This window comes from Salvelinus fontinalis, unplaced genomic scaffold (genome assembly GCF_029448725.1).
Source record: "Salvelinus fontinalis isolate EN_2023a unplaced genomic scaffold, ASM2944872v1 scaffold_0301, whole genome shotgun sequence".
Classification (NCBI taxonomy): Eukaryota; Metazoa; Chordata; class Actinopteri; order Salmoniformes; family Salmonidae; genus Salvelinus; species Salvelinus fontinalis.
This window is the reverse complement of record NW_026600510.1, coordinates 1-9,924: the sequence shown is the minus strand read 5'-3', so window position 1 is coordinate 9,924 and position 9,924 is coordinate 1. Positions and strand designations below refer to the sequence as shown.

At 40.1% G+C, this 9,924-nt stretch overlaps 1 protein-coding gene across 1 annotated transcript; it reads right to left on the bottom strand.

Annotated features, from left to right (window-relative positions):
- Window positions 1-533: 533 nt before the first annotated feature.
- On the bottom strand, window positions 534-9,496 carry LOC129845423 (B-cell receptor CD22-like). Its single transcript, XM_055913345.1, has 12 exons — window positions 9,362-9,496; window positions 8,724-9,071; window positions 8,324-8,539; window positions 7,832-8,164; window positions 7,502-7,720; window positions 7,081-7,347; window positions 6,583-6,846; window positions 6,280-6,370; window positions 2,579-2,618; window positions 2,218-2,298; window positions 1,840-1,932; window positions 534-1,728 (listed from the first exon to the last, which is right to left on the bottom strand). Exons 1-12 carry the CDS (start codon window positions 9,414-9,416, stop codon window positions 1,705-1,707), a joined length of 2,031 nt encoding a protein of 676 aa, XP_055769320.1. The 5' UTR covers window positions 9,417-9,496; the 3' UTR covers window positions 534-1,704.
- Between the last annotated feature and the right edge of the window lie 428 nt (window positions 9,497-9,924).

The following is a 9,924-nucleotide window of genomic DNA, read 5'->3' as shown; positions in this document are numbered from 1 at the left end:
ACCGACGTCAGCTTGCAGGCGCCAGGCCACAAGGAGTTACTAGAGCATGATGAGACAAGGACATCCCGGCCGGCTAAACCCTCCACTAACCCAGATGACCCTGGGCCAATTGTGCTCCGCCTCATAGGTCTCCCGGTCACAGCCGGCTGTAACAGTCCGGGATCAAACCCGGGCCTGCAGTGCTGCCTTAGCACTCATTGTTGAATTTGTGATTTCCAACTTGTTGTGTAATGTTTATGTCCTATGGCCAATGAGCACTGACACGTTTTATCCATCATTTCATATGACAAGGATTGATAAGGATTTGCCAGTAGATTGACATTAGATTGACATTTCGAGCTCTACCAGTAGATTTTGCGTTGACGTAGTGTCCCCATGAGTGACAGAACACTGAGCCAATCACATTACAACTAGAGAACATTACCAACCCCTACGCTCCGTATTTTATGCTGGCTGCCCCACCACCACAGAAAGCACTAAGCTGGAACACCTGCATTTTGGAGCTGCCTCACTCAAGAAAGCAAAAACGAGACCATGTTTGTATGCGACTTTATTAACTCAATGCTTTTTTTAAAACTTTGTTTGCAAACTGATATGTGACACGTATTAATGTCAAAATAGGCTAAAAAAGGAACATAAAAAGCTAACCATGGGGCTGAAAACAGATTGAGCTCTTCCCCAGCTGCCTTGAATGACGTGTCACCACTGCATGTATTTAGAAATTATAGACAAGTTGACTAACAAATAGCCTACCAAAATGTTGGAAATTACAAGTAAAAACTGCAAATGTTTAAATGTATGTAATGGACTGATTACATTTATTTTTATATAAAAAATATATCATGACACTGAACAATATGGTATTACGTAATATAAAATGAGTAATAATACCTGACAGCAATACAAAGTAAATCATCATTAAACACATCAGGAGAAACTTGACCCAAGAGCTAAAAATATTAAAAAGCTGTTATCAGTATTATTAATGTTAGTTGCTGAGGAAAGTAGGACTATTGATGTTATAAAACATCTGTATGTGGTAAAATCCCATAGAAAAAGATCTGAAATAAAACTAAAGATAGTAAACACATTGGTACACAAGAAAATGTGGCTATTTACATCATAAAAATATGTAATTTTAAAAATATAACCCATCTCACTTATCATCAATATACATAATTATCATTATAAGAAAATAAAATATATATTCCAGCATTTACTGAAAAGTTCATGGTCTGGAAAAACTTCTAGATTTTGTCCTCCTGATTCTCTTCAGTCCAGGATCTGTGGTGGTTCTCTTCAGTCCAGGATCTGTGATGGTTCTCTTCAGTCCAGGATCTGTGGTGCTTCTCTTCAGTCCAGGATCTGTGGTGCTTCTCTTCAGTCCAGGATCTGTGGTGATTCTCTTCAGTCCAGGATCTGTGGTGGTTCTCTTCAGTACAGGATCTGTGATGGTTCTCTTCAGTCCAGGTTCTGTGGTGCTTCTCTTCAGTCCAGGATCTGTGGTGATTCTCTTCAGTCCAGGTTCTGTGGTGGTTCTCTTCAGTCCAGGATCTGTGGTGGTTCTCTTCAGTCCAGGATCTGTGGTGCTTCTCTTCAGTCCAGGATCTGTGGTGCTTCTCTTCAGTCCAGGTTCTGTGGTGCTTCTCTTCAGTCCAGGTTCTGTGGTGCTTCTCTTCAGTCCAGGTTCTGTGGTGGTTCTCTTCAGTGGGAGATTCCCCTCACATTCTGAAAGAAGACATACTGAAGTAGCACTCCCACTAAACATTTTATACGCACACCCACACACACACACACACACGCACGCACGCACGCACGCACGCACGCACACACACTTACTGCCAGGGTGTCATACTCTGGTGACCTGGTCTTCATGTTCAGAGGTGTGTACATGTCACTGTTGGGGTCACTGGTAGGGTCAGGATGGACACTCTGTGGACAGAAAGAGAGAGAGAGAGAGAGAGACAGAGAGAGAGAGAGAGAGAGGGGGAGAGGGAGTGGGAGACAAGGAGAAGGAGAGGGAGGGAGAGAACGATATCGAGAAAGAGAGAGTGGGAGAGAAGGAGAGAGAGGGACAGAAAGATATAGAGAAAGAGGGAGAGAGGAAATGCATGAGTTCTTTGAAACACCAGTCTTTCCATCATTTTCTCTAAACACATTCAAGTATAAAACACAAACACACTCACAAACAATCAACATGAATGATAAGGGACATACTGCCAGAGTGTCGTAGTCAGGGGACGTGGTCCTCATGTTCAGACCTGTGTACGTGTCACTGTTACAGTCAGGATGGACACTCTGTGGAGAGAGAGAGAGAGAGAGAGAGAGAGAGAGAGAGAGAGAGAGAGAGAGAGAGAGAGAGGTAAAAATGAAAATAGTACGAAAGAGACTGTCGTGACACTGTTAGTCAGGACGGACACTCTGTGGAGAGAGAGAGAGGTAACAATGAAAATAGTTTGAAAGAGACTGTCATGTCACCGTAAATGAATGAAAACAGAGTTATAACCCCCTGGGTGCACGTTTAGTTTGTTGCCCCATTAAGACACAGCTGAAACCCTGTTGCAACTAATATAATCACCTGTGTGTCTGCTGTGGCATCACTTCCTCCTGTGCATCTCCTGTAATGATGGACAGAAAGAGTTCTGCTCTGTAAGTAAGTAAGTTGATATGTTACTAATACATTTTAGCAGGTTTCTTACTTTATCTTTATTTAACTAGGCAAGTCAGTTAAAACCTTTTTATGGCTGCAGGGCGGTGCCGGTACACTTATGACAACAGCCACTTCAAGTGCAGGGCGCGAAATTCAAAAGATATTTTTTTTTTAATATTTAACTTTCACACATTAACAAGTCAAATACAGCTAATGAAAGATACACATCTTGTGAATCCAGCCAACATGTCAGATTTTTAAAATGTTTTACAGGGAAAACACCACGTATATTTATGTTAGCTCACCTCCAAATAGAAAAAAGCACAGACATTTTTCACAGCACAGGTAGCATGCACAAAACCAACCAAACTAACCTAGAACCAACCAAACTAACCAAACTAACCAAGAAACAACTTCATCAGATGACAGTCTTATAACATGTTATACAATAAATCTATGTTTTGTTCGAAAAATGTGCATATTTCAGGTATAAATCAGTTTTACATTGCAGCTACCATCACAGCTACCGTCACAAAAAGCACCGAAGCAGCCAGAGTAATTACAGACACCAACGTGAAATACCTAAATACTCATCATAAAACATTTCTGAAAAAAATGAAAGACAAAGATCTTGTGAATACAGCCAATATTTCCGATTTTTTAAGTGTTTTACAGCGAAAACACAATATAGTGTTATATTAGCTTACTACAATAGCCAAACACACAACAGCATTGATTCAAGGCAAACGGTAGCGATAGCTAATAAACCAGCAAAATATATTAATTATTTCACTAACCTTCATAAACTTCATCAGATGACAGTCCTCTAACATCATATTACACAAAACATATATGGTTTGTTCGAAAATGTGCATATTTAGAGCTGATATCAGTGGTTATACATTGTGCTAACGTAGCATATTTTTCCCAGATTGTCCGGGTGTGTTTATGACACTCACCTATTCTGACCAAATAACTATTCATAACCTTTACTAAAAAATACATGTTGTATAGGAAATGATAGATACATTAGTTCTTAACCTGTTATGGCTGAAGGGGCAGTATTGAGTAACCTGGAAAGAGGTGCCCATTTCAAACGGCCTCGTACTCAATTCTTGCTCATACAATATGCATATTATTATTACTATTGGATAGAAAACACTCTCTAGTTTCTAAAACCGTTTGAATTATTTCTCTAAGTGAAACAGAACTCCTTCTGCAGCCCATTTCCTATCCGGAAGTGAGATTTCCGAAAGCGAGGTCTCTCTTCAAGAGCTTGTCTATAAAAGGGCATGTCACTTAGGACTGTAGAAACACGTCATACACCTTCCCCTGGGTGTCAAGCGGAAGTGAGAGCAGAAATGAGTTGATTATCTTGTTCAGAGATTGAATACACCCTCTTGGAATGAGAGGTCCGCCATTATTTTTTTTTTCCAGAGCGCGAAGTAGGACCTGGAATCACCTTCTGGAAACCCGTCGTTGTGGGCGAATACAACCTCCGGCTTAGATTTCTTTTGATACATGTCACAATATCATCCTAAAGTATGTTTTTTTAATATAGTTTTATTATATTATTGAAATTTATTCGGGAGTTTTAGCGTGATGCGTTGTATGACTTTGCTCAGGAAGGAGAGGTTAGCGTCGCATGGCCAGTGTGCTTGCTAATTCAAGAGGGAAAGAGTTCGTTCTGAATCCAAACAAAGACGGTTCTGAACAAAGGACCCCTTGTACAACATTCTGATGGAAGATCAACAAAGGTAGGACCCAATTTGGGATGCTATTTCATATATCTGTCGAACTGTGCTATCGCTACCGATTACATGGAATCAATGCTGTTGTGTGTTAGCTATTGTAGTAAGCTAATATAACGATATATTGTGTTTTCGCTGTAAAACACTTAAAAAATCAGAAAATATTGGCTGTATTCACAAGATCTTTGTCTTTCATTTGCTATCAACCATATATTTTTCTGAAATGTTTTATGATGAGTAATTAGGTAGTTGACGTTGGTGTCTGTATTTACTCTGGCTACTCCCGTGCTATTTCTGACTGTAGCTATGATGGTAGCAGTAATGTAAAACTGATTTATAGCTCAAATATGCACATTTTTCGAACAAAACATAGATTTATTGTGTAACATGTTATAGGACTGTCATCTGAGGAAGTTGTTTCTAGGTTAGTTTGGTTGGTTCTAGGTTAGTTAGGTTGGCTTTGTGCATGCTACCTGTGCTGTGAAAAATGTCTGTCTGTTTTTTATTTGGTGGTGAACTAACATAAATATACGTGGTGTTTTCGCTGTAAAACATTTTAAAAATCGGACATGTTGGCTGGATTCACAAGATGTTTATCTTTCAAATGCTGTATTGGACTTGTTAATGTGTGAAAGTTAAATATAAAAAAAAAAATAGATTTTGAATTTCGCGCCCTGCACTTGAGCTGGATGTTGTCATAAGTGTACCGGTGTCGGGCTTGCAGCCCTAACAGGTTGCAATCGCCGTGTTAGAATTCTAAAAATAACTTCATTACGACATAAGGCTTACGTTATGGCGAGAGAGTGCCCAAAACCTGGGCGCAAAACTACTAGTACACAAGTTCGACAGATATATGAAATAGCATCAGAAAATGGGTCCTACTTTTAATGATCTTCCATCAGAATGTTGTACAAGGGGTCCTTTGTCGTGAACAATCGTTGTTTGGATTTAGAATGTCCTCTTCTCCAGTCAATTAGCACGGAAAGCTAGCCAAGTGGCGCGAAGCTCTCCTTCCTGAACAAAGGCACACAACGCAACACGCCTAACGTCCCGAATAAATTTCAATAATCTAATAAAACTATATTGAAAAAACATACTTTACGATGATATTGTCACATTTATCAAATAAAATCAAAGCCGGAGATATTAGCGGTCTATAACGACAACTTTCCAGAAGGCAATCCCAGGCTCCTTCTCGCGCTTTCCAGAAAACAGGAAATGGGTGTCACGTCATGCCAAGAGCTTTTATTCCACCTCAGACCAAGATAAACACTCCATTTCTTCTCTCACTGCCTATTGACATCTAGTGGAAGGTGTATGACGTGCATGTATAGTCATAAATCTCAAGCCCATTTATAGGCAGGCCCTAGAACAGAGCATCGTTTTCAGATTTTCCACTTCCTGATCAGGAAGTTTGCTGCAAAATGAGTTCTGTTTTACTCACAGATATAATTCAAACGGTTTTAGAAACTAGAGAGTGTTTTCTATCCAATAGTAATAATAATATGCATATTGTACGAGCAAGAATTGAGTACGAGGCCGTTTGAAATGGGTACCTTTATCCAAGTTACTCAATACTGCCCCTGCAGCCATAAGAAGTTAAGAACAAATTCTTATTTTCAATGATGGCCTAGGATCAGTGGGTTAAAGGCCTTGTTCAGGGGCAGAACAACTAAACTTTATATTTTCAGCTCTGGGATTTGATCTTGCAACCTTTCGGTTACAAGTCCACCGCTCTAACCACTAAGCTACCTGCCACCCCAGGCGGCCTAGTGGTTAAGAGCGTTGGGCCAATAAATGAATGAATGATTTAAGTTAATAACGAATCAGAGGTCTAAGGAGAATAATACAAATATCAATGTTCCCTTCTTCACTCACCTGAACCACATGAGTCCAGAGAGACAGAGGATGAGAACCAGAACAACCACTATGATTCCTACAGCTGCAGTCAGAACTGATGTCTGTTTCCCTAAAAGATCAAATGGATGATATGAGTACATGTTATTATTTAGTGAAAATGAATATACAGCAATACAGGACATTAATGCAATACTTGTATATTGAAGCCTATGTATAATCATAAACCAAAGTGTCATAAGGCAAACTAGAAGAAGATTACCTTGAAACATCATTTCTTATTGAACATCATTTTGTATTGAAGTATTGAAGATGTAACTTTACCTGCTACAATGATCATCAGAGCTGTAGAGTTCATAGATCCTCTTCCATTCTGGGCCTCACAGTAGTATTCTCCTTTGTCCTCAGAACTGATGTTAGTGATGCTGTAACTCTGTCCTGATGCTTTTGCTGAGGTTACATTCTTCTTGTACCAGGTGTATTTGTCCACAGGTGGGTTGGCATCACTGCTGCAGGTCAGAGTCACTGAACTGCCCTCCACTATTTCACCAGAGGGACTGACTGACACTGAGGTGTTCTTTGGGTCATCTGGTAAAGGAGAATTTGTCAGAGGGGTAGGACAGTAGTATATTTACGACAGCAGTATACTTACAAATAACATGCCAAAAATATATTCTCTGTTAATATCATAAAACTAAAACTCTAACTCACACAAAACGTTAACAAATACTAATTTGGAGATGATATGCTTAAGGACTACTTCATTTAATTATAATTGTTTTGCTACCTAATCATTCAAACACTGAGCTGTACTTTACTCACACTTCATATCCATGTTTATGGTCCTAGACCTGTCTGTCCCCATCTCATTCTGGGCCTCACAGTAGTACTCTCCAGTGTCAGGTGACTGGATTTGATTGAAGACATGCTGTGGTCCTGTCTTACTCTGATATTCAGCTCCATTCTTCTTGTACCACCAGTTGTAACTCTGCACAGGTGGGTTGGCATCACTGCTGCAGGTCAGAGTCACTGAACTGCCCTCCACTATTTCATCAGAGGGACTGACTGACACTGTGGTCTTTGGTTTATCTGATGTAAAATACCAAACATTTTGTCAAAGTAATATTATCAATGAGTAAAACAATAATTTTGTCTAAAATGATTGATAAAGTAAGACCTTTCTCTTTTGCCTGAATACATGATACTTGCTGAGTAGAATACTGTACTATTGTACTGTACTCACACACTGCAGGAGAGCTGAGGTCCTCATGGCCTTTTACAGCACAGTAGTAGCTGTCTACAGCATTAGGGAGGACTAAATAGAGGGACGTCTTCTCAGTTACAACCTGTCCATTCTTATACCAGATGTAGGTGGGGTTGGGGTTGTCAGTCAGAGTACAGGTGGTGCTACAGGTCAGTGTCTTCTGTCCCTCTGCAGCAGGAGTCACCTTCACCTGCAGACCTGAAACAATATGTATAAAACCACATACACCTCTGTGTTAACAGGATGGTTAATATATTTTCTCCTGTAATTCAATATGATGTAAAGTTGTATCATACAGTGTAGTATTACCTGTGACAGACAGACTTGTTCCTGGGAAACTATGACCCCATTCAAAGTAGTATGTTTTAAAAGTGAAGCGATACTCAGCTGAGTCCTCCTCTCTCAGATCTGTGATTCTCAGGGTGTTGGGACCTCTGTATGTTCCAGTGTACTCCACACGACCTGCATACCCTGGGTCTCTGGTTAGGTCTTCAGGGGTCGACTTGTTACTCCTAAACCAGAATGACGATGTGGTGGAATAATAACCAACATAAGTACAGGATATGTCCACTGTTGACCCCTTCAAGACACAGATTGTCCTCTTGGTGTAAGTCACTCTGCTGCATCTCTGACCATCAACACCTGAAACATAATGACAAGAGGGCATGATTTACACAGTAGAATATCGAGCTTCAGTAATCGTGTGATACAGTTTTGTTAGACAACTCTGAAGCTGTTTAGCAGACAGAATAATTATATCTGAAAAGTTATACTAGAATACTGAGTTTAATTCATACTCACACACTGCAGGAGAGTGGAGATCCTCATGGCCTTTTACAGCACAGGAGTAGCTGTCCTTATCATTAGGGGGGACTGAATAGGTGGAAGTCTTCTCAGTTACTACCTGTCCGTTCTTGTACCAGGTGTAGGGGTTACCAGTCAGAATACAGGTGGTGGTGCTACAGGTCAGTATCTTCCACTGTGACCAATGTGAAGGAGTCACCTTCACCTGCAGAGCTGTAGTAGATAAAAACATTAAAACCCTGCATCACCTGTTCTCTAGATTAATCACATGATGCAATACATTCTCAAACTCATTTAATTCTTAAATCTGTTTCATATATACAAATCCAACTTCTAGACCTAGATGGACAGTAGATATTAATTGAACAGACTAGCAGTATAAAGCATGTAACTGTACCTGTTACAGACAGAGTGACTCCAGGATCACCATAATATCTCCCTTCAGTCTGATCTGTTATAAAGCTGAACTTGTACGTAGCTGAGTCTCTCTCTCTCAGGTCTGTGATTCTCAGGGTACAGTCTTTCTTCTTATCCCCATGATACTCCAGACGACCTGCATACTCTGGGTCCTGACCTAGATCTTTAGGTTCTACACCAGTCTCCCATTCAGTGAACCAGAAGGTTGTTGTGACTGTATAACCTCTGGGATATGTGTAAGAGCAGGACATCTCCACTGTTGACCCCTTCAAGGCACAGATACTCTGAGTGGTGTAAGTCACACTCCAGCCATCCTGACCCAGTACCACTGAAACACAGTCACACAACACAAGGGTCTTACATTAAGCCAATGCCAATTGGCTCACACTAACAGTAGAGGCTTTGTCCATACTTTGTTGCCATAGTTGCTGAGTTGAGTGTGATTGGAAAACACATAAGCATCATTCAGTAAGGTAAGTGAGGTGTGAAAGATAACTACTGAAGTGAACTGGAGACGCCTAACAGAACACAACAGAATAATAAAACACAAATGTAATTTTAATATTTTACAAAAGTCTGTAGATTGACAAACATATCAAGTAATGAATGAGACCATACCTGTCACAGACCAGAGAAAGACCACCAACACACTTCCTGCTGTTCTCAAGGCCATTGTTGCATCTCCCACCCTGCAGTCTTAGAAACATAAACAACAACTCACTCTATAGCTGGTGAATAACTCCACCTGATACATTGAAGTATAAACTGTAAATGGGGTACAGGGCCTCATCACTGAAAATGAACCAGGCTCATATTGTGTTGTGTTGTATTGTGCTATATGGTTGTCTATGTGAATACTGTCTGTCTGTAAGTCTATTGCACTATGTATGTAATGTGTGTGACGTGTTGCATGTCTGTCTACGTCTGTCTATTTAAAGTGACATGATGTATGATGCAAAAATAAATTCCTAATGGATAAAATAAAGTCATCAACAACAACAACAACAACAACCACTTATTGAACAGATGTGTAGAACTGTAAACACAAATTCATTTTTCTGAAGCTGTTTTATTCTCAGAACCCCAAATATAGGAGGATAAATGTTCAATCCTCTACGGTCCGTCAAGCTGTACAGCAGCCTAAAGACTGACCACCAGGATAAACAGCAAGTGACTCTCTC

Bases quoted from the DNA above. Each gene is read 5' to 3' on its own strand.
- LOC129845423 (XM_055913345.1), bottom strand. From the start codon at position 9,416: ATGGCCTTGAGAACAGCAGGAAGTGTGTTGGTGGTCTTTCTCTGGTCT. The intron at 8,165-8,323 runs GTGAGTATGAAT...ATTATGTTTCAG, and splicing joins TCTCCACTCTCCTGCAGTGT to GTGTTGATGGTCAGAGATGC. The intron at 6,371-6,582 runs GTAAAGTTACAT...TTGATCTTTTAG, and splicing joins TCTGATGATCATTGTAGCAG to GGAAACAGACATCAGTTCTG.